Raw genomic sequence first — 27,602 nt, 5'->3', positions numbered from 1 at the left:
ACACACACACACACACACACACACAGCAATAGAGCTAAAAACACACACACAGCTGCGACTGACAAGAGTAGGGCAGCATGGCTACAGAGGTCTACTGGCCTTCATTACCAGATGGTTTTCTCTTCTCAAACACGCACAACAAGCTTTTCCTTGGACATAAGACACATTCACCCACAAGTTCTGATGCCCTCAGTAACCGACGATTATCTATATCGTAGAGGGACGCACAACTTCTGTGTCCTTCAGCCGCCGGTATGTTTAACAAGCTCTTTAACAAAAAAAACAGATCACAACTCCGGAAAGGTTGCCCTTCACAATCCAAGCGCTGGCATTAGTGTAGATAAAGAAAAATCTGAAAGCGCCAGAACTTTATTGATCCATCTCATACTTCAATAAAGATGGGTCACCTGGGAACGACCTACATAAACCTGAGAAGCATTTAAGAGCAGGATGAGCTCCTTCCCCGAGGAGGAAAGTTGAAAGAGAAACTCAGAGTAAATAGCGAACAAGAGGAGTACACACGGACAATGAAAGAGAGATAACGGGTAGGGTATATGAAGCCAGAAAAAGAAGAAACAATGAATTCAGAGAGCAAAGTCACCCCCCTTCAGTATCCCCAGTGGGTCCCTTAAGGGTCAACTGAGAGCTAAGAGGCGCATTAGTGTCCACCGCATTGCTTGTTCAGATGACTGGAGACGGGATGAGAGAGTGGGTGAATTATACATACATTCACACAGACACACAGGTTACTCCATGCCTCTCACTTATGTCACCCTTCCTCCTGTTGTTGTGCGGCTCTGCCTTATTTTTGCTGACCTGTATATGGCGGGGGCTGACAGAGGTGAGCGTGCAATCTCCCGACGTCCAAACACAGAGAATTGGATCACCCCTGCAGTGACCTTTTCGGAGCCACGTCCTGCCTATTTCCACCTCGTACTGTCTCAGGGACCGTTCAGGGCAGTGACCCCTGTTTGGTCCCTGGGTCTGAGCCTCCTCTGTCGGGGCTGCAGGGCGACATGACAATCTATACAAGACCCTGTCAGACTTGTGATTGACACGTCCCCGCCTACCTACCTCCCTCCCTCCGCTAACATTCACACCCGCCAGAGCAAATTACCCCAAATCCCAGACAGATGACCGAATGCTGGTCCTCCATATGTCGCACATACACTTTTCTAATCTGGATTTATTGTGTCAGAAAGCTTGAAGTTGACAGTGAGAATGAACTCAAGGCCACAAGTCTGTCTCAGTTTAAACCAAAGAGCAGCTTATTTGGAGGCAAATTCAGAGCAAACATGTTCTTTAGTCACATTTACTTTGTCCATCTCATTGTGGTTGTGATTTCCTTAGTGCTGCAGGTCAGTCTGATCACGCACTGCTCTCCAGAAACCACAATGCGTCCCATGCCTTTGCTGTACCTGCCAGGGAGAATGGCGCACAGAATAAACACAAACAAATTGCAGGCACACATAGAGAAAACCCATACACACAAACACAAAAAGAGGGCCCCCGCTGGGAGCAAAAGAGCTACAGTACTCCCTACATCGACAGTGGCCTAGATAAACACAATACACACAAAAGAGTCACCCCATGAAAATAACCCTCCATCTAAGCATCACTGCACTTATCTACTCATAAACATAGGGATAAATCAATTCAGTGAGAAACACATATTTTTTTCTCTCATTTGAAATTACAGCTGCGGGACCAAAGCTAGCATGATAGCATAGGTCAAATTCACTAACCTCGTCTCTCCATGGCAACAGTCTACCTCTTCCAAAAAAAGCCTCTGTGTGGTTTACTGAAGTCACTGTGAGAGGGCTTTTTTCATCGTATGTGTGTGCAATGTGAGTGCTGGTGTGTCGTTAGCATGTGTCTCACAAGCAGAAGGAAGGAGTTCATACAAGTGTTACACGTTTGCACGAAGGTATATCTGCAAGTGTGTGTGTGTGTGTGTGTGTGTGTGTGTGTGTGTGTGTGTGTGTGTGTGTGTGTGTGTGTGTGTGTGTGTGTGAGACGACGACCCTGTTATCACAGCGTCTGTATTAGCATCGCTACGTTTCACCGCTTTGTTTTACTCTGACCTGTATAATCAGTGTCACATTAGCAACACAACAAATCAAACGGTGTGATCCCACCCCCAACACCACCACCACCACCACCCCCAGCCACCAACCTTTCACACAGACACACACACTCACACACACACACACACACACACACACACACACACACACACACACACACACACACACACACACACACACACACACGCACACGCACACACACACACACACACACACACGCACGCACACACACGCACACACACACACACACACACACACACGCACACACACACAGACACACACACACACACACACACACACACGTCCTTCATGCTCCCAGCTAGCTAACATACTGTGTCAAACAGATGTTAATTAATATGACTAACAGTCACCACATGACACAAAACGCTCCAAAACCGTCAATTTTGTTTTTCAAAAGAAAACATTTAAACTGGCCAAGAAAATTTTTTTATCTAACTAGAATATAAAATGTTAAATTAAAATATGAAGGTAATTACAACATCTCAGTTTCAATGCATTTAACTGATTTCTGTTCATGTTCTGATCATTTATCAAATAAAATCATATCCTAATGTGAGCCATGGTTAGTTGTGACAAATCTTCAGAAAATTATTTTTAGAAAATTACTGTTTTTAGTGAAATTAACTTTTTATTTACTCAGATTCATCTTGAGCCAAGGTCTAAATCAACTTAACACACTAAAACTTCTGCTTTTTGATTTTCTGTCTCTCTGTTTTGACCTGAAATGTCGAAATCCAAAAGAAAAGTCTTAATTAAAAAAGCTTTTGAGCAATTAAATCCAAATACGAAAGTGATATGCCCACTTTCTTTTTGTGTTTCAGTGCCTAAACATAAATTAACATTGAAAAATGAGAAACATTTTAACCCTCTCAGGCTCAAAATAAGTTTTGATAAAAGGACAAACAACTAAGTCCTTCAGGGGTGCTTCTGCGTTGAAAAATGTTCACGAAATACGTACGTGGAGTAACCAGGTAGGTAGGTTTTAATGTTGCAAATCTGCAACGCCTGCCTCCAGAGGGTTAAAGCTTAAATAGATGCTCAGACAGTTTGAATAAAAAAGTCCTTTTTAAAGATCAGCAGATTCTTCTTCTCATGTTCAAGCAGGAAAGGCAACATTCACTCTGCTCCTTCTACTGTAAACCCCACAGCCTTGGAGGGAGAAAAGGAGAAGAAAAGGGGGAGAGAGGAAGGAAGAACTTGAGTAGAAGGGTGAAAAAAAGAGGAAGAAAGGAGAGAAGACAGACGGTGGCAGATGGGCAAAAAAATACAAGTGCGGAAAGACTTTTGGGAAGAAGGAGCTGAAAGAAGGAGAGGAGATAGAGGGATAGATAAACCAGGAGAAGGAGGCGTACTGTAGGAGATCCAGCTGACATTAACGGGTGAGTTTATGAGATGTGATGATTAGCTAAATCCTGCTAATCAATGACACATTCACACGGGTTCCTGCTCTGTTGCTAAACACTAATTGGTCTATTCTGCAGCAAATGGGGAGATGCTGTTTCCCCACTTCACTGGAAGCAACACGAGCTGACACGGGGGGGCACACACGGGTGCACACGGAGACATGTGTCAGATCTGACTTGTATGCGCATACTGTACATCTGTAGCGGATTCTGGTACATAAAAGGTCAAATTGAGGCTGATTAAATTTGAAAGTGGATGAGGACCAGAGAATCCTGCTCAACAATAAGGAGAGAATGGGATCCTGAAGCAGGCCGGTTGAGCCAGCATGGAAGGAGGTGTGTGTGTGTGTGTGTGTGTGTGTGTGTGTGTGTGTGTGTGTGTGTGTGTGTGTGTGTGTGTGTGTGTGTGTGTGTGTGTGTGTGTGTGTGTGTGTGTGTGTGTGTGTGTGTGTGTGTGTGTGTGTGTGTGTGTGGTGGGGGAGAGGAGAGGGTGTGTGTGTGTGTGTGTGTGTGTGTGTGGAGAAGAAGCCTTAAATTCAATTTCACTTTGTTGAGTATTTAGATAATGTCTCCTAATGTAATGTGGGGCGGTGAGTGGATCCACGGTATAGCCATGGTGATTAATCACAATGCAGCAGCAGCGCCACCAATGTACGAGCACATGCACTACACCACTGAAGCCATTCCTCCTCAGGGATGGAGAAGAGAGCTGCACTGAGCCACCAGAACAGGAGGCTCTGTCCAGATAAAATATTAAAAAAAGTATAAATCAGCAGGTTGCTTGTACGTTTAAGGTCTAAGGTCGCCACTGATTCGTGGCTGTTTGTTCTACATTTGCAATACTGAATACACCTTTTCTTCTTTAAAACAGCTCTAAATAATGTTTCAGTACATGAAGTGAATTTGGATATTTGTTCATCCTTTCAAACAAAAACAGTCAATGATGGAAGTTCTGGTTTGTTTTTGTTTATTTTGATTAACTTTGTTTCAAATAGACAGGATCTATTTTGACTCTGAAATGTGTAACAATATAAAAACAATAACACATTATAATAGGAATAGGCACGCAACAGTCCAGTGTGATGACCTAACACCACACACACACACACACACACACCAGGAAATAGCTTTTGAACAGCTGTAATTATTATCCTTTATTTGCAAACCAACTTTCCCAATACATCAAAATCATCAGCATCAATGTGAAATAAATTTCAGGCCCAAACTTCATGTCAAACTTATTTGTTTAATACATGATGCCCACAGATGGGATGCCATTACATTTTTTGATAAGAAAATATAAAAGAAAACATGTGTTGACTGCAGCAAATAAGGAAATTCAGTAATATTGTGAGTTTTCTTCATGTCCTACAGATTTAATAGTTAAATAGTACATTTCAATTGTATTTTAATGCTATTGCTATTATTTGATTGTATTTTATAAAAAGAAAATACTGTGCTAGTCCTGGGGAGCAATTATAATTTCATATACTACATTTTAATAATTTGTTTACATTAAACAACAATAAATGGTTAGAAATCAAATATGTCAGTAGCAAACAAAAGTGTTAAAATACCAGTAATTACCTTGAACAATTGCCACCTTCATGATTTTTAATATCTTCTTTTGTTTTAAGGAGAAATTCAGAATCAAATGATATCAAACATGACTAAAACCTGCATAATCCTCAAAGAGGACCATGCTGTTCCAGAGTACCCCCCCCCCCCCTCTCTCAAACCCACACACGAGAAAGAGAGAATTACACGACACCCACACCCACAGCAAACTGAGTGCGGTCAATGCGTCCTCAAAAATTCCTCTTTCAGTGAGTGCCGGTGGTTAACAGTCCTTTGCGTTGAAGAGGAGGACAAGAGCAGGGCTCACTTCAGCTCACGACTGTTTCAACCTAAATATTAGTGCAGGGACTCTCCCTCTCTCTGAGTGTGCATCACTAATGTGTCTGTGTGCAAGCTTAGATGCAATTTTGTGCAGAGGAGAGAGGCTGTTTGGGGGTAAATAGAGATGCAATTATTCTTTTAACCTGTTAGATTGTCAGCCCTTGCAACACACCGAGCATGGACAAGACAGAAAACAGCAATGTGGATAAATGCTGCCCTCGGGGACGGTTAACTCAAAACTAAACTGCTCATTTTAATTAATGTTTTTAAAATGTATTTTTTCTCTTCAGTTGAAATAAACATGTTGGTTTCTGTAATTTTGCAGAAATGTCTCCATTCAATGTAATAAAAGTAACAACACTGCAAAGTGAAAAGCAATATAGATATTTATTTACAACTAATTTGAATGTAAAGATCATGTGAAAAACCAGCTGCAGAAAGTGTGTAAAGACATGAAACATTGAATTGGTTTAATTTGTGAAACACTTATGGTTTACAGCTGAGCTGAAACTTAATGCACCCTCAGCAGCAAATGGAGCAAGCCATTCAGCACCAATCCTGCCACATTATACACAGATAATATACTTGATTTTATTTCTTAACCCTTATAAATAATTGTGATGATTTCAAGTGAGCAGTCCACCCTCTGCCACTCTCACTTACCTTTGAACAAAATGCAAATATCAATCAGGTCAGATCACCAGCTCAGCAGATTTAACCCACGTCACTTAACAATAACACAACACACACACACACACACACACACAGAGGCAGAGTTCTGCACCCCTTGTCAATAGGACATTAAGGTTTTTGGCACTAATGACCAGTGTAGAGATAAGAGAGCTGAGGTTAATGTGTTGCTGTGGGTGATCAAGATAAGAGCGATCCCTTCAAGCCTGCACACAATGAGACAGTGAGAAAGAGGTGGGTGGGAAAAAGTCTAAGAGGAATACATATATATATATATATATATATATATATATATATATATATGTGTGTGTGTGTGTGTGTGTGTGTGTGTGTGTGTGTGTGTGTGTGTGTGCGCGCGTGTGCACGTGTGTATGTGTGTGTGTGTGTGTGTGTGTTTAAATGCACATATGTGCACAAAATACAGAGAAAAGCTTTTGATCATTAAGAAATACTATTTATTATATCTAATGTGTGTATAGGTTTGCATTGTCTGCAGATCGTGATGAACATATAAGTATACCAAACACACACACACACGCACAAACACACACGCACACGCACACACACACACACACGCACACACACACACACACATACAAACTCAATACCTTCCAGCAATCCCTCCTTCCTTTCACTGAATGGGTTATCAGTGCAACTTAAAAGACAAACCCAGAATATACGACCCTGTCTCACATACAAAAGGACTTTATTTGGGTGGCTTCTTTGTGCAGGTCAGGATATATGTGTTCACATCTACATGGTCTGTGTGTGTGTGTGTGGTGATTTATTTTCTGCAGTGTATTGTTAGCATCAGCAGATTGTTGTGATTGCTGTTTAAGTACTTTTTCCAGCTTTACCAGTGTGAATATATACATATGTTCATATGAATGTGTGTATGTACACACACACGCACACGTTCCTCCCTGTGTGTCAAAGTAACACTAAAGTGCCCCCCACCCCCTCCCCCCTCCGTCTGTGTGGCCGGCTGGGTCGGCTGACATTTGGACACTTGTCAATCATCTCTTTCAATAGCCGAGCGGCAGGAAAAATGGAGTCGGGGGGTCAGCAACTCAGTGTATCGCCATGGCAACAACTGCACTGAAGTTCATATGCCTGCTGGGCCTGTAAGTCTAAGTGTGTGAGTGTTTGCGTGCGAGAATGTCCATTTTGTTTCGGGTTTGTGTGTGCGCGCGTGTGCGTGCGTGTGCGTGTGTGTGTGTGTGTGTGTGTGTGTGTGTGTGTGTGTGTGCGCGTGCGTGTGTGTGTGTGTGTGTCCAATTGTTCCAGAAGCAAATACTCCTCCCATTTTAGCTCTTCCACCTCTCACCTTGCAACCTCGCATGCAGCTTAGCCTTTTCCTCCCTCCTTCCCTTGCTCAAAGTATTTTTCCACCTCTCTCCTCTAACCAGCAGGTCAAGGGACAAGGCCCCGCAGGAAGTACAGCATCCAAAAAAAGAGAGAGCACTTAACCTTTCGCCACCTCCGCCTCTCCCTCTTTTTTGGCCCCTCTGCCTCTTACCGTTTTCCTCCTTCTCGCCCATGTGTATGTTTCATGTGTGTGATCATCCACTCGTGCTCTGAATCTAATTGTTTCCTCATCCGCTATAGATGAGCGTTCGTCTACTCAGCATCACTGCGTTTGGTCTTTGCTTATGAGTGGGAGAAGCGTGCATGTGTTATCCCAAATCGTGTATAAGCAAGTCCCATGTTCAGTCAAAGCACAGGAAAACAGATTGACTGAGCTCACAAAACAAGCCACAACAAACTATGTTGAGTCTGCGCTACCGGTGGTCTGTTTAAGGATTGAATGCAGAGGATAATTTGTGTTCTCAGTCAGGGAAAATAGCTCAGATTGAGCCTCGGAGGACAATCTGCTGACCCGTTTACTGAACACTTATCACAGAGAGGTTCACCAGCAGCATTCATCCCTCTGGAACTCCAACAGACGTGCACTGCCTGTCTGCTATAATGACAGCACGATGAGCAGTGACAGCAGACTGAATGTTGAGTCTGTAAAGCTCCAGGATTGCACATCTTGCATGAGAATTTAACTTTACAGGTTGCATCAGATTTGAGTGCTTAACCTATTTTTAAACACAAGTTTCCAAAAGGAGCGCACAGGTTTAGAGATGTCTTTTCTGTTGGTGAAACTTGTGAATTTGCAAGTAAAATCTGCCGCTAATAGCTGTTTGATGTGGATTAACATGCTCCATTACCCCAATATAGCAGCACTGCCAGAATCATCAGAGACTCACAGAAACACACAGAAATACATGACACAGACACCAACGCTGCTTGGTCCAAATCTCCCTGACAATGTGTGCACATGTGTGTGCACACAGCCCACTTGCTCTGCCTCTTCCCAGCTTCCATTGGTGATGAAGGCAGCGAGGCTGGAATGGCGTAATTCTGGGGGATAATTCATGGATAATTTTGGGATAATCTCCAGAAAACCATTTGAGGCACAGCCACCCAGTTTGCCCACAGCCTGATTACCGGGCATCGGGTGCCAGACACTTGTAGTGACCAACACCGCCAGCAACCACTCTGGTGCAGGAAAATAAACAAAAACAAACCAGAACTTCCAGCAGGGAAACATCCAGCTCTGCCTGTAGAGATTCACTCAGAGGGCATGCACAAGCACACACGCACACACACACACACACACACACACACACACACACACACACACACGCACGTGCACACCACACACACACACACACACGCACATGCACGCACACTCACACACACACATTGTCATAGAGGTAGAGAAATAGTTGAAATACAATGATCTAAAGTCTTTTTGTCATATGCAAGAGCATGCATATGGAGCCATCCCAAGGCCTTCACACACACACACACACACACACACACACACACACACACACACACACACACACACACACACACACACACTTAGCTGCAAGGATTTTTTTATTCATCATTGCCATCTCGTGGTGGGAGTTACCATACCGTTAGGACTAAATGCACAAGCTTTATTGTGCCACATTTAATGAAACATCTACCAGCCTCAGAAATTAGGATGCAGAAAAGCTTACATCCTCTTTTTTGAGGAGTTATCTGTATATTTGACCAAAAAAAGCAAGAATGAATTCAGATACATTTAAAAATCTTGACAAATCAATACCACAGTTTGTATTCCCAAAACTGATGGTGTGCGTCCATGTTTCTGAGGGTGTCATGCTCTGCTCCATCTGTAGATAAATGCTGCCACCTAGTGGCTCAAAGCAAAGACTCTAAACTGGCATGTCAACAAATTAGCATCACCTCTACAGTCACTGCACACAAACATCATAATTGTAAAGCTGAATAAAAATATTAAAGCTATTTAAAAGCCAACAGGGTTTCCTGTTATAATATATTCTAATTTATTAAAAATGTCCCTGCTGAGATTAAAGAATAACACATTTGTGTAAAAGCAGAAAATATTCAAATCTGATATTAAGTTTGTTTGAACACTGCAGGAAAAGCAAGTAAATGTATACAATTAAAAAAATGTTGTTTTGGTTTTATAGATATTACTTATGACTTTATCACAACCTTAGACAGGATTTGTATAAAAAACTAAAAGAATGTGAGACATTTCTGACACAATTGAAGACAATCCTAGCTGCTCCCAAAGCAGCATGCCAAACTCAGATTTACTCACCATTTCCTGTAAAATAACTTTTGCATTCACGTCCTCCTCGTCCTGTCGTTCCACTGCTGCAAAACTCTGTCCGTGAGGTGTTGATGACAAGCAACTCAAATCCTTCTGTGTTCATGGGGAATCCAATTTTTCACAAGTCAGAGTTTGCAAGGGTCAGTTTCCAAAACGCCTGTAACATGAGCCGAAGCAGCAGAACTGATCCGATACAGGAAGAAGAGTTCTCCCGCCAGCCTCCACAGGGCACTTTTTTGTTGTCGTCTTGAGAAACTCATCCTCACTTTAAGAAACGAGTAAACTCCCCTGAGGACAGGGCAGCAGCCGTGGCCTGCAGATGTGATGATGGTAAGATAATCGGCACAGACTGATGAAGCCAAGAAGCAACAAGCACTCACCTGTTTCCTCCTCCTGTCTCCAGGCAGTGGAAACCCTCCTGTCAGATTTAAACCAGCACACAAACACCGCTCTCCTCCTCGATATTGTCCGTTTGCTCTGCTCCGTCTCTGCACTTGACCAATCCACTCCATCAGCTCCACCACTCTCAGCTGACTGTCCAACCAATTACGGGTTTTTTTATGATACTTTTACTCACTTGCCATCCTCCCCCACAGCTGCCAAACCAGTCACCTGTAGACTCACAGGCACTCAGAACCATTTCCCAATCTCCCACCCTCCTCGCTTCATTCTTATCTTGTCTATCTCGCCTATTCCTGTCATTTTCACCTCCCTCACTCCCACTTAAAGTCCTTTCACTTCCTCTAATAAATCCTTTGCCTCTACCCAACCATTACCAATTTTCTTTGACCCACTATTTGCTATTAGCCCCTCGTCTTCCTCCTCCCCTTCCTCTCATCCCTCCACTCTCCATCGCTGTCTCTGCCTATCCTCCTTATATATCCTCAGCCTTCGCTTTGCCTTCTCCCCATCTCCAGCGGCATGAATATATTATTATCCACACAATGGAGCCCTGCTTATTGTTTATGAATTACCAGCCTTGCGGCCAAACAAAGCCTATTTTCATAAGAAACCTCCATTTCATTTCAGCTCCAATTAGATTGGGGGCTAAAGAATAGGAGTCCTCAGGCCTCAGCCCCTAAGGATGGCAGGTCCATTCAGCTTCATTCAATGGGGCCTTATTGCTTTCCCATACAAAAGAGCACGTGGATGGGCTTTCAGACTGAAACACCAACCAAAAATGACTGTGAGACAGTACTGTACAATAACAAATCTTTAAAGAAAGGACACTGAGTGCTTATCCTCCCATCCATCAATTCATCCCTCACTCTCCGCTTTCTTCCTCTCCTTCGCTGCTATATTGTGAGACCTGGACATTAATGACAGACAGTTGAAAGAGAAAAGGGGTGAAAGAAAGAGAAGAAGAAAGAGGCAAAGCAGCTCAGTTTTTCACAATACATGTCAAGTCTAAATGATCACTGGCTGCTGAATAGATGAACGGAGAAGAAACGAATTGTGTGTGTGTGTGTGTGTGTGTGTGTGTGTGTGTGTGTGTGTGTGTGTGTGTGTGTGTGTGTGTGTGTGTGTGTGTGTGTGTGTGTGTGTGTACAGCTGATTGATTCTCTGCTTTGAGAAGAGAGAGAAAAGCTTGAAGGAAAGAGTGAAAGACCTTGATGCTTTTTTTTAAGAGCTCCACAATTGTCGGAGGGTCTCGGAGCCGCTCTGTGGAGCACCCACGATGACAAGCTGTCACTCCTTCCTGGTACCAAAAGTGAAAGTGAAAAGGGGGTGGGGTCAGGTCAGAAACTTGACAAGTGTGTCTGCATCTTGATTTTGTAAGTTTACTACAAACAAGTTGATTAATTTAGAGGAAAAGTAAATACCTGGATTCCAAAAACACATCCCAGACATTCCTTTTTTGCCTCAAAAGCAGGCAAGTGTTTTCATTTTTTTTTTATTTTGAGATTAAAGCTTCTGTATCTCTCTGAACAGCCTCGGTGGGAAGAAATGGTTCAATTCTGACCCAAGAGACAATGCTGGTGAACGTTCTCAGCAATCAGACATGAGGATAAAATAATAAATGAACCTTTAAGATAAATTTCAGACATTTTAATGAGGAACTTTTACAAGTGAGAAAAGCTAACAGCTAGCCTGAGTAAAACGTGGACTGCTGACATCTAAAAAACAAACTATAGTTGCTGCAAATGCTGCTAAAAACTCTTCATATTTTGACATCATTTGCAGTTAATTCAGCAAGAATAGCACATTTCTGCTGCAGCTTGGACATTTTTGAGACTGAAGTTGCTAAAAGATGAAAGTAATCCAAATCTACATCAGTCCTGATGACGCTGCTGTGACTAACCATTGGCTCATCTTTTTTATTCGTTCCGTGTTTATCTTCATTATCATTTTTGTTTGTTCTTTTTTATATGGTTTAATGAAAAAAATAATTGTTTTACCTGACATGTTTCAGCTAGCCATCATCAGGGATCACTGGCCTTATCTGCGGGCAGCAGAGGAAGGTGTTGACCTCTTCTGCCCGTGTCCTCCTTGTTGACATGGTCCCATGTGTGATCCAATGTGAATACTCAATCTTCTCTGTTCATGGTTTTGTGCCCACGTCTCCTTGTCTTTTTCCTCCATTGATCCATCTTTTATATTTCTGTTCTCTAATTTCCCTCTGGGATTAATAAAGTATCTTTGATTTGATTGATTTGACTGTTCTGTCTTTGTGATCCTTGTGCTGTTCCAGTCCAGGTCAAGATATCTTGCAACTCTTTGTTCTCAGTGTATAATAATCCTATAGTCCATGCTGAATATGGTCATGTAATTTTTTTTTAAAACTGAATCGCTCTCACATGAAGTGATTTCAGCCGTTTCACTGTTGACAGTTTCAATACTTTCCAGAATGAACCGTTTCAAGGCTGTCACTTTAAGAAAACAAGCTAGAGCTGGCCACACCCACCCGTCTCCTGCTCAGGCTGCTATATCCTGATCCCTGTTTCACGCTGGAAGCATCAAGCGGCGCGGAACGGCAGTGGATCGTTTTACTCGCGAGTTTCAATGCGTTGCATTACACACCGAGAGAATATTGGCCGCAGAACGGCTTCCTCGCTGTGCTCCTAGCTGGACTCGCAAGATCACATAAATCCATCGAGGTCACAGTTTGTTTATACAATCCAGCATTAAACCTAAAAGAAGAAAATCATGTTTGATTTTGCTGTTTAATGTCACATATGATGTTCCTCTCCACTGCCAGGATTAAAGCCATGAAAAACACACCGCTGAACTTCTATAAGTAAATAAAACGTTAGATCGTAAGCTTCATATACATGAAATTGCATCGCTGCAGTACTTTTATTTTAAAAACTACTGGGGATTTTGTACTGAAACAGTGTGATTCCCTGTCTAGCGTTATGTTAACTGCAAAAATGGACGTGTCCCAGAAGCGGCTCACAGCAAAAATAGAACCTGATGCTATTTTTAGCGGTGCGGCGGGCTGCTTCTGGGATGCGCCTGAAAACTGGTGCGTTGCAGCTGGTTTGAAGCACTCTTTCATCTAAAACTGATTCTATTTGAAGCAGCAACGTTCTGCTGCCGTTCCGCGCCACTGATGCTTTGAGTATGAAATAGGAGTGAGAAGCTCTAACATCCGGGAGGGGCTCAGTGTTGAGTTGCTGCTGCTCCAGCCTAGAAATTATTCTATGCAAATCTCCCCGTTTGTGACATCACAAACAGGTGGTTTTTTTAATGGCTTGTTTTAGGCATATAAATCCTAAAACCAAATGACAGGATACAGATAAACGAGTGTTTATAGAGTTAATCCGAGTTTAAAATTCTTGTTTTCAGAGCTCTGCATCCAGGACAGCCTACGATGGAGGTGTGATGGTATTGTTTTATTCTGGGATGTTTTCATGCTAACTTCATTATTAAGGAGGATCGGAGCCTGGCAGCAGTGGACCTTATCTTCTAAGATCTGCTTCACAGGATGAATGTGAATTTGTGTCTTTGTTCCTAAGAAGGAATACTCAACAGGAAGCAAAAGGCCACTGTTTTCCTGTACTAGTGAATGGGCAAGGTGAGTCACAGTGAAAAGGTTGACATCTGTGCTAAATCACCCAACAGCACAATCGGATCATCTTTTTCACAAAGCTCAACACAATTGCCTGAATACACAATAGATTTCAATAGCCTCAAAAAGAATTTAAAAAGATGCAGTCAATGTGATAGTCACATCCGTGTAGTTCTCTATGCCCTTTACTGCTTCTATTTCAATAAGCAGGATTTGTTTTGGGTCTATTTTATGTTTTAATTAATCAAGTGAATCTGATTAGTATCTGCATGCTAAACATGGATTATGCAGAGCAGAGAACTCACCAGAAGAGATTAAAATCACTTCAAAAAGCCTCAGATCTCAGAGTTACCCAGTCTACCTCTGATGAACATCTCAGGGCAACATGATATCTAAATGAAATGGGCTGATTAATCCACTTGAGCAGCAACAGGGTTTTGCATGGCAACCATGAACCATTAACAACCATTTAATCAATTTCCCTCTGGGATTAATAAAGTATTTTTGAATTGAATTGAATGAAGCGGAAAACAGTCCGACTCGTGCAGGAGGTGGACACGTTTAATTACAAGTACAATAACGGATGCCTAGTTTCTCTCATATAACACAGGGATTTGTAAAAAAAAAAAACAAAGTTTGTTGAGTTTTATTGGAAAACTTTCAAAATTTCAAAAAATAAACATCAAACAAAATTGAACACTTGGATGAGACATCTCCTTGAGTTAGCATGTTTTCTACGTGCATGAATGAATTTGCTCCAGGTACTATATGGGCAACTCTAAATTGTCATTAGGTAGGTGTGTGTGCGTGCGTGTGTGTGTGCACATGTGTCTCCAACCTCCTTAATGTTTCAGAGCCATGTTTACCACGAGTTGCACCATTTTTTTCCAATAAATTTATTTATTTTCCTGCAAGAAATGACTCACATTTTAGCAGTATTTACATTATATAGTACAAGTTTGACATCTGTGCAATTCACTCAAAATGCTCAGAAAGTAAGTCGAACATTAATAAGAAAACAAGACTTTTTTGAAAGTTAGGCTAAAAAAAAACAGTCCAATAAAAAATACCTGCAATATGAAACATCCATAAAAAATTAAATAGCATCAGAAATCTTATGGAATTAGTTGAAAATCAGACAGATTCTAAAACTCTCAGTAACGCTGTGAGCATTAACACTTAGAGCAGGGGTGTCAAACTCATTTTAGCTCAGGGGCCACATCGAGGGAAATCTAGTCCCAAGTGGCCCGGACCGGTAAATAAAAAAAAAAAAACTTCAGATTGTTTTCTTTGTTTTAATACAATCAATATGAAACAAGGCTGGAGCCTGAGGACAGTGTAGTACAAGTACAACACCTGAAGTGTACTTGAAAATTTGGAAAAAAAAAAAAAAAAAAAAATCAATACATAATAAAAAATTCCTTAGTGATTCAGAGCTTACAGATCACATGGCACGATAAGTTCCATGCAGCACTTAAAGTATATTTGACTCATTTTACTTTACATCTTTTAGCTTTCACCAGCACATCAATATCAGAAGTCACATCCTGAGTGGCAGCCAACTTCAGGATGTGATTCAAGTTCTTGTGTGAGCCTTGAGCGCAGCTTTGTTTTATTTATAGTCGTTACAGAGAAAACTTGCTCACAAAGATAAGTTTATTTTCACTCTACATTGTAAAGTATGAAAATAAAGTTTTCACAACCATCTCGCGGGCCGGATTTAACCCGCTTGCGGGCCTCATCCGGCCCGCATATTTGACACCCCTGACTTAGAGTATACCGTTTATGTACCGCTGAACAGGTGTCCTGTTAAGACTGTAAACCAAAGGAGAGGAATTCTCTTCCAGTTGCATCCTTCCTGAATCCAGCCGCCGAGGATGGATGTTGTCTGTTTAGCATTAAGAATGTTGAAGTTGGATAAATAGAATTATTCCACATCTCAGTGAGGCTTGTCTGCAGAGTCCCAAAAAGTTAACAGCTTATAGATCCACTCCTGCTTTTACTCACACATTAAGCTTTTAAATTTTACAGGTGAGTCCACCTGAGAACAAGGTTCACAGGTTTGTCTCATCCCACGATGGGTCGTTCATACTCTTCAACACCCTCCTCACAACTTTTTCCAATTCCTTCCTCGCTCTCTGCTCCTCCTCCAGAGACCTCTTCATCTTTTTATTATCCTGTCATAAACAATCATTTCAATCAGAGAAAAGATCCATTTTAAAAACATACTTTTCAAGTTTTAAAGCTCTAATTATTTTTCAGATTTTTTTTAACTACGGCAGCTTGTTTTTTTTTTCAGTTTTAATGACAGTAGTTATCACAATCAGGATTTATTATGAAACGGTGCCACAAATTTACCTGTTTCAGCTCCTGAACCTCGTCTCGCAGAGCGTAAACCACATCCACCAGGCTCCTTAAACAAAGAGTACACTTCAATATTCACCAAAAATGTCAGTCTACATGCACAGAACTTGTTTCAGACTTTAGTGAAAAAAATCAGCATCTCAGTAAATTTGAATATTGTGAAAAAGTTCGATATTGAAGACCCCTGACGCCACACTAATCAGCTAATTAACTCAAAACACCTGCAAAAGCCTTTAAATAGTCTCTCAGTCTAGTTCTAGGCTACACAATCATGGGGAAGACTGCTGACTCAACAGTTGTCTAAAAGACGACCATTGACACCTTACACAAGGAGGGCAAGACTCAAAAGGTCATTGCTGAAGAGGCGTGCTGTTCACAGAGCTCTGTGTCCAAGCACATTAATAGAGAGATTCACAAAGAGTGGACTGCAGCTGGAGTCTGTGCTTCAAGAACCACCACACACAGAAGAATGCAAGACCTGGTTTCAGCTGTTGCACTCCTTGTGTCAAGCCACTCTTGAACAAGAGACAGCATCAGAAACGTCTCACCTGGGCTAAAGACAAAAAGGACTGGACTGCTGCTGAGTGTTGCAAAGTTATGTCCTCTGATGAAAGTAAATGTCCCAGAGTCTGGAGGAAGAGAGGAGAGGCACAGAGTCCACGTTGCTTTAGATCCAGTGTAAAGTATCTGCTGGTGCTGGTCCATTGTGTTTTCTGAGGTCCAAGGTCAATGCAGCCATCAACCAGGAAGTTTTAGAGCACTTCATGCTTCCTGCTGCTGACCAACTTCATGGAAATGCAGATTTAATTTTCCAGCAGGACTTGGCAGCTGCACACAGTGCCAAAGCTACAAGTATCTGGTTTAAGGACCATGGTCTCCCTGCTCTTGATTGCCTAGCAAACTCACCTGACCTTAACTCCATAGAACATCTATGAGGTATTGTGAAGAGGAAGATGCAACACACCAGACCCAACAATTCAAAATAGCTGAAGGCCACGATCAGAGCAACATGGGCTCTCATAACACCTGAGCAGTGCCACAGACTGATGGGCTCCATGCCACGCCGCATTGCTGCAGTAATCCAGACCAAAGGAGCCCCAACTAAACACTGAGTGCTGTACATGTTCATACTTTTCATGTTTATTCTTCAGTTGGCCAACATGTCTGTCATTGAAGCGTAGCCACAACCGATTTTACATTACATTATTATTATTAGCAACCAGCAACAGCAAAATGTAGCATTTCTGGTGCATCCAGGGGTCTAGGCTGACAGGAAATTAACATTTCTACCAGAATTATGTATAAAATAATGTCCTTATGCATTGCTGTTAAACATATGCAACTGAATCCAAACAAATGAGTTTAGCCAATGTTTGAACTAGTCTGTTAGCTTAGTCCTCTTCCAAAAGATGGGATGCCTCAGTACAAATTAAAAATATACCAAAACAAACGTTTTCAATATAAATTAACTGACAGGTTCAACAATTTTCATAAATTACAGCCAGAAACTTTTTCCTTTAGCTTATCAGTATTGTTGTTTTTAGTATTATTTTGTGGGACAGAAGCTAAAATTTTTGGATACGAACAAAGCAGGTTAGGTAATTCATGAATTTTGTAGAGAATCAGAAAGTCGTTTTAAATGTTGAACAGAGGCACATTTTTTATTTCTGCTCATCAGATAGATGAGCCACGTACACAAGGTGAAGTTTGTCAGTAATTAAATATTAATATGTTTTAGAGAGAAACTGACGTTTTTTTTCCCCTTAGATTAATGAAATATCATAAAAATTTTACTTTCTTTTGGAAGCAGCATGGAATAGACATTAGTCTTACTTCTCTTCTAGCGCACTTTGTCCATTCCGACTGGGATCCTCCAGAACCTTCTCCTCACCGGGAATGATCACATGAAGGCCCGTTTCCCGCTGCGGCCCTGGGACAAAACAGAGAAGCAAACACCCGCTGTGGCTTCATAGCGTCTTTTCATAACAACAGACAGGAGGCCAGTAAAAAAGTGAGTTAGTAACAACAATCAAAGGGGAGTTAAAGGAAATTTAAATAATAAAGTCAAATTAGTAAGTCACATCAGCAGATCTGCAACAATAAAACACCAGAACACCAGAGTCTACCAACAGAGTGTTTTATTAAAACTTAGGATACAGAGTTTGGGACTTAAGCAGCGTAGAAGAAATACACTTTAGGCTCTGGCTGCAGAGACGACGCAGTCAAATGTGTGACTTGAACGCAGCTTTAGAGCACACAGAGGACGCTGTTGGTTAAAGATAGCTAGTTTGTTGTTGTTTTTCCACCCTGTGTGTCCCAGAGTTAAACCACAGAATACACCTGTCACAAAGTTCAGCACATGTTATAAGGACCGTGATATTCTTCGCTCAGAACGCTGACTTGTTTTTCTGGCTTTAAGACAACAATTATTTACAGAAACGGATTATCATGTGCTCTTTTTAACTCAAGTCCATTTGAACAGCCTTCTGATGTCGAATGATGAATTCACTCAGAAGAATTCCTTCATTTCACTTGTTTTTTTTTTGTTTGTTTTTTTAAACCTTCAACAGCAGCCAAACACTGGAGGTGAGCATTTACACTGCAAATGAGCATTCACTTTACAATTACACCAAATACTGAAGTCTACCTTTAGGAATATATCTTACAGACTCCAAAAATTACAGAATTTCACAGAATTCGCCCCCTCCTTGTTACACGATTGTGCAAAATAATCAAAACATTTGATTTAATAATTTACTGTAAACTGAACAAAGTATTCCAGTGATCATTTTGTAAACACTGATGTACGGATTTTAAATTAAATTAAAATTTATTTTAATTAAAAAATCAACTGTGTACAGAATTATAAATACAGGAAACCAACTGTAACATGGACCCATAAATATTTGATCTGTCATTCACTTTGCTCGCTGTAAGAGGGTGTTAGCTTGTACTTTTTATACCATTACTGGAAAAATACTTCTTCATAAAAATAGGTTTTAATGCGAGAGAAACAGGGGAACCTCACAAGCTATTAAAGGCAGGCTGCAGCTGACGAGGCTTTAGAGTAGGTGCTAATTGTTTGTGGATGTTTTTGAGTCAACTTTGCACTATATAGGCCAAATTGTAGATTATTTACTGTCTTTTTGTTAAACTGTAGAATCACTGAGGAGGTACAGACTCTAACCCACTCTGGTGTGCCCACAGACATATAAACATAGACGCCCCGTGGACTGGCACTGCCTATTGGAACTGCCATAGTAAACGGCCGCCATCTTAGATGGGTCTTCATTCGCCTCTAGGACATTTATTTCTACTGAGGCAGGTGCTTACCCTTAACTAAAAAACACATTTAATCAAGCTTTTTCACAAAATTAGACACATGGTATATTCTTAAAATATAAACATAATTAAACAAAACAAATTAAAATATCAAATCCCATCAGGTAGGTCAACAGTTTTCCCATGTGACATGGTTTTGATAGTATGCCAGTTGTTGCAACAGTAGGCTGCATGAAAACGAGCATTTTTGCCAGCTCTGCATTGGCAGTGGATAGTGACAATACCTATCCAATATGGCGGCGAAGCTGTTGCGCTCTCCAGCACGGAATGGGGCGTCTACATATTCATGTCTACGGGTATGCCTTTCCTGAGAAGATAAAAAGGTTTTATGCTCTGTAGTTTAACATTTTCCTAACAGCAGTCACCTGCTCCTCCAGCTTCATGTTTTAGGAGAAACCTTTAGTTTTAAGGGCGATGACAACATCCAGATCAGCTTTCACTGTGAATAATAAACACAAGCTCTGTGAAGTCATGGTAGAATGGATCTCTTCACGTTTAAATACAGACTCATTACCCGCTCAGGCAAGAAATAAAGTAGGATATTTAGACATGATAAATACTAAGGCAAAACATATAGTTTCATACTTACTGAATAAAGGCAAATTCAACTCATAATAAAGGTCTGTGACTGTGTCGGTTTGAATTATAATGTTAATTTGAATTATTTAATTATTTAAAATAAGGTATAAATAAACTCTTCTGACAAAGACAATTAGGAAATTTACCTTTATGGTAAATTATGGATACAGGGCAAAAGTGGGAAGTTATTTCCAGTGAGTTAATCTGAATTATAAAAGAGTAAATTTAAATAAAACCCAACTCATCTGGATGTTGTGTAAAAAGTTAATTTCAAGTCATACGATCACAACCTAAATGTCATACTGGTTTTTGCAACAATGACAAAAATCAATGAACAGGATGAATTTCCCGACCGGTATTTTCTTAAATTCACCAGCTGCCTCTTTTTAGACCCAACAAGAGTAAAACCACAGACATATACTGGTCCTTCTCAAAGAATTAGCGTATTGTGATAAAGTTCATTATTGTCTGTAATGTACTGATGAACATTAGACTTTCATATATATATTAGATTCATTACACACAACTGAAGTAGTTCAAGCCTTTTATCGTTTCTAATATCGATGATTTTGGCATACAGCTCATGAAAACCCAAAATTCTTATCTCAAAAAATTAGCATCTCATGAAAAGGTTCTCTAAATGAGCTATTAACCTAATCATCTGAATCAACTAATTAACCCTCAACACCTGCAAAAGATTCCTGAGGCTTTTAAAAACTCCCAGCCTGGTTCATTACTCAAATCTGCAATCATGGGTACGACTGCTGACCTGACTGCTGTCCAGAAGGCCATCATTGACACCCTCAAGCAAGAGGGTAAGACACAGAAAGAAATTTCTGAACGAATAAGCTGTTCCCAGAGTGCTGTATCAAGGCACCTCAGTGGGAAGTCTGTGGGAAGGAAAAAGTGTGGCAGAAAACGCTGCACAATGAGAAGAGGTGACCCGACCCTGAGGAAGATTGTGGAGAAGGACCGATTCCAGACCTTGGGGGACCTGCAGAAGCAACGGACTGAGTCTGCAGTAGAAACATCCAGAGCCACCGTGTACAGGCGTGTGCAGGAAATGGGCTACAGGTGCCGCATTCTCCCGATCAAGCCACTTTGAACCAGAAACAGCGGCAGAAGCGCCTGACCTGGGCTACAGAGAAGCAGCACTGGACTGTTGCTCAGTGGTCCAAAGTACTTTTTTCGGATGAAAGCAAATGTTGCATGTCATTCAGAAATCAAGGTGCCAGAGTCTGGAGGAAGACTGGGCAGAGGGAAATGCCAAAATGCCTGAAGTCCAGTGTCAAGTACCCACAGTCAGTGATGGTCTGGGGTGCCATGTCAGCTGCTGCTGTTGGTCCACTGTGTTTTATCAAGGGCAGGGTCAATGCAGCTAGCCATCAGGAGATTTTGGAGCACTGCATGCTTCCATCTGCTGAAAAGCTTTATGGAGATGAAGATTTCATTTTTCAGCACGACCTGGCACCTGCTCACAGTGCCAAAACCACTGGTGAATGGTTTACTGGCCATGGTATTACTGTGCTCAATTGGCCTGCCAACTCTCCTGACCTGAACCCCGTAGAGAATCTGTGGGATATTGTGAAGAGAAAGTTGAGAGATGCAAGACCCAACACTCTGGATGAGCTTAAGACCGCTATCAAAGCATCCTGGGCCTCCATAACACCTCAGCAGTGCCACAGGCTGATTTTCTCCATGCCACGCCGCATTGAAGCAGTCATTTCTGCAAAAGGATTCCTGACCAAGTATTGAGTGCATAACTGAACATAATTATTTGAAGGTTGCCTTTATTGTAATAAAAACACTTTTCTTTTATTGTTTGGATGAAACATGCTTTTTTTTAGATAGGAAATTTGGGTTTTCATGAGCTGTATACAAAAATCATCGATTTTAGAAACAATAAAAGGCTTGAACTACTTCAGTTGTGTGTAATGAATCTAATATATATGAAAGTCTAATGTTTATCAGTACATTACAGACAATAATGAACTTTATCACAATATGCTGTTTTTTTTAAAAGGACCTGTATACGTAGACACCCCGAGGACTGGCACTGCCTATTGGAGCTGCCGTAGTGGTCAGCCGCCATTTTAGATGGGTCTCCATTTGCCCCCAGTGCATTCATTTCTACTGATAAAGGTGCTTACCCAACAAAAAACACATTTTATCAAGTTTTTTCTTCAAATTCAGACAGATGGTATGGCATGATAATTAAAATGTAAATATGATTAAAGAGCAAGTCACCCCCAAATCAACTGTTTTTTGCTGATGAACTATATAAATGTCTAATCATGCTGTAGACACATGTAGTCAATAATCTGGCACTTTAGTGCATCTTAGTTAAAATTTAAATATTCTCCCTAAAACTGTCAGTTCCATGCTGTCGTTCTTTTTTTTAGGTCACTGCCGAGCTGAGCTTAGATTTTAACATGTACTGTTTAATCATGAAATTTAAATGTAATAAGGTAAAACCCAGTGCATTTAACATAATGCTGCACTTTAGAAAATGGGTTGAAATATAACATGTTGGTGAGCTGGGTCCCGAATATCGGCTTGTGGAGCTCTCGGGAGACCGATGTTTTCCACCCGGAATGCCGGCTGTTTCTCCCCGCAGCACGGTCCATCTCTGTCTGATCGCGGCTCCTGTTAGCTACGCGGGCTGACGGCTGGTTCTCCCAGCAGCTCGGCGCATCTGTCTGATCGCGGCTTCTGTGTGCTGCGGCGGGCTGATGGCTGGTTCTTATGGCAAGCCAGAACCGCCAAAATACGCCACTTCTCCCCGCAGCTTGGCGCATCTCTGTCTGATCGCGGCTTCTGTTTGCTGCGGCGGGCTGACGGCTGGTTCTCCCAGCAGCTCGACGTATCTGTCTGATCGCGGCTTCTGTGTGCTGTGCGGCTGCCGGCTTGTGGAGGTCTCGGAGACCTCTGTGTTCCACCCGGTTTTACCCAGCGGTCAGCCCGGCATATCTCTGACTCAGAAGCTCTGGTGATGTGCACAGTTAACTCTGGTTGTAGCTAGGTTGCTACCTCCATTAGCTTAGCTCCCACCTCCGCATTAGCTTTGGGTTAGCTTCAGGTTAGCTTGTAGCTAGTTCGACCTGGTGTCGTCAGTCGATCCCAGCCTTACAGCCCCACCCTCAGCTCCTCCTCTCTTCCCTTTTATGGAATTGGCTGGGCTTGACGGAACCTGTGACACGGTCAAAATGGCGGTGGTGGTCACCTCCCATTTGGCCTCAAAAAAGTGATATTGGAGCCTATGGAAAGTAGATGTCCATAATATTAATGTCGATGGTTTTATTGCAAAGCTTGCATGGGATTTTGTAAATGACTCCACATTTAAGTCCAGCTGATATTTTGTCTTTTGGGTGCACTAGTCTGTTTCTAACTGTTGTGTATGGTTTTGTTGGTGTGTTTATGTTGTGTTTTTTCATATAAATGGAGAAGGAAGTGACGCTACCATCAGCGTCAGCCTGAGGAAGTCTGCAGCCGCAGACGAAACGTAGTGACAAAACAGGTAACAAAACTGTTTCTGTGTTTTAAAAGAAGAACGACGGCATGGAATTAGAACCACGACACAGCAAGAACACACCTAAGATAAAACTGTCAGTGTTGCGCTGTCTTCAGGTAAAATCTCTGCACTGCATTTGAATTCAAATCTGCCATCGCTACTGGCTAAGAGGTACACTATGACGTTAGTTGGTACATTATGATGTCACAATGTCATGCTGAGCCTGTGTGTGTGTATTTGTTAGCAGCTCCACCCTCTCGGTCTGCCAGGCAACAGCATTTGTTGCATTTTTCAAACAGGGAATGGAAGTTGAGTAAGACTCTGGTAGGGGGTGACTTGCTCTTTAAACAAAATAAATAAAAATCCATCAGGCAGGCTAGTAAAGTCAATAGTAATCCTATGTGATCTGTTTTCAATAGTACGCCAATTGTTGCAACCGCAAGCTGCACAAAAACAGGCATAGTCGCTTACTCTGCATCGACTTTGGAGGGTGAGGACACCCATCCAATATGGCGGCGACGCTATTACACTCTCCAGTGCCCAATGGGGCATCTACAATTTGATGTCTATAAGTAAAACATCTATTTATGCAAACAGAAAAAAAAAGCTATGCTGAGATCTAGTTTTGGCATGCTGATTTATGTTCCTGACAGCAGGGGGCGGTATGTTCCTGAACCTGCTTGTGCATGCTTGTGTAGCATTTGTGCTGTTTGAGCATCCGTACCCTTAAAAACACACTGAACAGAATTAGGTGAACTCAATATGCTTGTTGCTGAAATGCATCTGAATATCAGACAGGAAAAAGATTCGACCCCATCCATCCTTCCCCTCCAAAATCCCTGTTCTCTCCACCAAGACTCCAGCACATTTCCAGTTAAACAAGGAGAGTGGCCACATTCATGAGAAATGAACAATAATCAGCTAACACTTACTGCATGACAACTACAGAAAGAGAGGAGGCACATAAAAGGGAAAGAGGCAAAGGCAACAGGGAAATGTTTAAAACATCGTCAAACAAGCTGTTGAAAAAGAATAAATTAAATAAGTTAACAAAAAATAAACAAGTATAATAAAAATAAATAATGTAAAAAAACTACTTCTTTAATACATCTAAAGTAAAAGAGGTAAGCGCACTCTACGTTACATTAAACCACAGCAAGGTGGCGCTGCACGTTCTTTAGTTCTGGTGAGAGATGCAGCTCTTGCGTGGTACCGATCCCATTCTGTAACTGTGGGTGGTCCAGATGGAGTCGTAGTCTGAGTCCTCCGACAGGTCGGAGCTCAGCTCCGGTCGAGAAACGCTGCTACGGCGGCCCGACGAGTCCACACAGGACTGGTCTGAGTCTGCTAGCACGTGGTTGTGCATCAGGTCGGTGCCCTGCCAGGCTGGTGGCGGCGAGCCGAGGCAACAGTGTGAATGCATGAGGGGAGGAGGTGATGGTCGAAAAAAAAAAGTGAGACGGTGCAGGGAGAGGTTTGGGTGGGCGGTGTACGCAACAAAATGGTGAATCACAAAAGCAAGGACAGAGGATGAGAGGATGGAGGAAATTGAAACAGGAAGTTTAAAAAAAGCAAGAGAAACCAACTCAAGGTAAATCAGAAAAATACCAAAGAGTCAGAAATGGAAAAGAGACAGAAAGAGAAGAAGTTGTTAGAAAGATCAGTTCAGAATACCGATTTAAACGAGTACAGAACACAGCTAGTTACTACAGAGTAAAAAGCCTCCCTTTCATTGTACACAAGATGCATTCATCATTATTTTTCTTACTCGAGTTAAGAGTCTGCCTGGTTTTGGCGCTGGTGCAGTAAGCTTCAATCACTTTCAGGATCTGAGCATCCTCCTCCAGAGCAGCTGTACCTGAGGAGGACCAACAGGAGGAAACAAGCTAAGCTAATGGAAACGACAAAAATGTCATTTCTGGCACAATTTGTCATCTAAATCATATGATAAATGATTTATAGAATACAGAAAAATGTCTGTCAGCAATATTTTTCACATTACATTATATTTGATGGTTATTCGCAGCAGAAATTTACAGTGAAGCTCCTTCAAAAGACCTGAATTATTTAAAACGTGACAGAATATTTAAAACCTACTTTTCCTCAAGGCAAATTCCTCCTCAGACTGTTTCCGCTCCGGTTTGCGTTTAGGAAGGAGTTTCTTCACACTCTTAGGACTTTTACTAAGATCCTGCAGGTGGAGGACAAAAGGGCGATGAGCTTGTAGCAGCACGCATGATCAAACTCACCCACACACACACACACCTCTTTGTAGCAGAGAGCAGCAGACGGGCGTAGTGGCGGTGCAGGTCGCAGGCAGCTCAGGCTCCAGGGTTTGGGCGTGTTGGGTGGTTCCAGTGGGCCCCACATCAGAATGCTGTGGGATGTCCCGTAAGAGGATGGGTGGGGTAAGGTGTGGTAGGTGGGTGCTACTGTCATGGACCTTCCCTCAGCATGTCGCGATGGAGTGAAAGGGTGAGATGGAAGCTAAGAAGACGAGATGAAGAGAACAAGGATCAGGTTTCATCTTTTTCTCCTTTTAAACCTAAAAATTATAGTAGAAATAATCTTTTTTTTTTAATAAAATGCACATTTCTAATTATAATCCCTGAATTGTATTTTATTTTTTAAATCCATCTTTTTCTAAATTTAACATAAAAATTCTTGCAGGTCATATTTCTGCAGGGTTCAGGCATTTCTGAGATTAATTTTGATCAGGTTTTGGATGCTTTAAAATAAATTATGATTATCTAAAGGAAATAACCAATCTCCTATTTCTAATAAATCTGATTTAAACCTTCATTTAAAGTCCCACTTATGGGAAGTAAGTTGTTTCTTGCTGATGCAAAGCTCCTATTGTAAACACACTAGTTCATCATTGTCTTAGATAAGTGAATGGTATATAATAAGCCACTAAAGCTGATTTCTATGCATTTGTGTTTTTAATGCAATTTTGTGTTGCAGCCACAAACCACTTTACACAGAGCCACTTCAGATGATTGCTACAGATTATGTAGTCCAGCCTGTCCTCGACATATTGATTTTTATGGTCGGAGTTGGCGTAACATCAGCATATATTTAAATGATCTCAGGGTGGAAACCGTATGTGGCGTGAATGAACAGAAAGAAAATTTAACTCCTGACCGTGTGGCAGGGAACGGTGAGCGGTTTGTGGCTGGGCGCCGTGGCAGCGGTGTGTTTGATCTGTCTCGTCAGGTGTTCCACCCAGTCCTGCAGGTCCTGCTGGTTCGAGCAAATCACCTGAAGACGGTCAAACATCGTACCTGCATGGACACCAGCTGTGTTGTTAAAGGCCTCGCCTATAAAATATGTACATCTACAGTTATGATGCAATCTTACCGTTGAGCTCAAAAGCATTTTTATGGGCTTCACAGTCTTCTAGTTTGGTCACCATCATGGCAGCCAAAGGCAGTTTTCCCTACAAGGACAAATAACCACATGACATTGAGGAAATAAATGCATTCATCAGCATTTGCAAAAGGGAACAAAATAAGTGCACCAAATGAATCAACATCACAGAATGTATTAGATGAGTTCCATCCACGAGCTCAGCAGCGCTTTCTTGCAGCTGGTCCTGCGAGGTCACGAAGTCACCAGAGAATTGCAAGATCACGCATGATGTCATGATATATAACAAGTAAGGAGAAAGATGGCAGCATGTATTCAGAAGGTCTGTGGTTTATTTTCTGTTCATTTAACCTTAGCCACAAGGGTGTAGCGAGCAGTGATGCCAGGAACATGTTACTTAGTAACGCATTACTCTAAAATTACCATTTTTTCCAGCAACGACTAATCTCCTATTTCCATATCAGCAATCAAATTAAAGCCCCGTGTCCAAGGCAGTATGCCCAACTGGTAACTATTTTTGTGTAACTGCTTTTGTGCTTTGCAAAGCTGGCAAAACCAGCGACAGGAATAGCAAGACACGTCTAACCAACAACAGCAGTTATACAGCACTCAGAGCAAGCAGCATATTAAGCTACTATAGGTT

At 41.7% G+C, this 27,602-nt stretch overlaps 1 protein-coding gene and 1 long non-coding RNA gene across 4 annotated transcripts in view; both read right to left on the bottom strand.

Annotated features, from left to right (window-relative positions):
- LOC139061581 (uncharacterized) overlaps positions 1 to 10,662 on the bottom strand; it is a 39,512-nt gene extending 28,850 nt beyond the window's left edge. The window contains exons 1-2 of the long non-coding RNA XR_011516305.1: positions 10,163 to 10,662; positions 9,771 to 10,095 (exon numbers count right to left, since the gene is read on the bottom strand). This is a non-coding gene — a long non-coding RNA (uncharacterized lncRNA). The remainder of the gene's footprint in view (positions 1 to 9,770; positions 10,096 to 10,162) is intronic.
- Positions 10,663 to 15,619: 4,957 nt separating this feature from the next.
- The window catches only part of arhgef7a (Rho guanine nucleotide exchange factor (GEF) 7a), a 50,008-nt gene continuing 38,025 nt past the window's right edge, over positions 15,620 to 27,602 (bottom strand). Inside the window, exons 15-23 of one of the 3 annotated variants that reach the window (XM_054746794.2) lie at positions 26,951 to 27,029; positions 26,735 to 26,874; positions 25,856 to 26,077; positions 25,688 to 25,781; positions 25,359 to 25,448; positions 24,797 to 24,976; positions 17,992 to 18,088; positions 16,153 to 16,207; positions 15,620 to 15,971 (exon numbers count right to left, since the gene is read on the bottom strand). In XM_054746794.2, coding sequence (XP_054602769.1) covers positions 15,849 to 15,971; positions 16,153 to 16,207; positions 17,992 to 18,088; positions 24,797 to 24,976; positions 25,359 to 25,448; positions 25,688 to 25,781; positions 25,856 to 26,077; positions 26,735 to 26,874; positions 26,951 to 27,029 — 1,080 coding nt within the window. In that variant the 3' untranslated portion in view covers positions 15,620 to 15,848. Of the gene's footprint in view, positions 15,972 to 16,152; positions 16,208 to 17,991; positions 18,089 to 24,631; positions 24,977 to 25,358; positions 25,449 to 25,687; positions 25,782 to 25,855; positions 26,078 to 26,734; positions 26,875 to 26,950; positions 27,030 to 27,602 lie in introns of those variants that run through there. The other 2 variants (XM_015966129.3, XM_015966130.3) reach the window with 2 other exon arrangements.

The sequence above is a fragment of the Nothobranchius furzeri genome, chromosome 14 (assembly GCF_043380555.1).
Source record: "Nothobranchius furzeri strain GRZ-AD chromosome 14, NfurGRZ-RIMD1, whole genome shotgun sequence".
NCBI lineage: Eukaryota > Metazoa > Chordata > Actinopteri > Cyprinodontiformes > Nothobranchiidae > Nothobranchius > Nothobranchius furzeri.
Note: the sequence above shows the minus strand (reverse complement) of the source record. Positions and strands in the feature narration are given on the sequence as shown.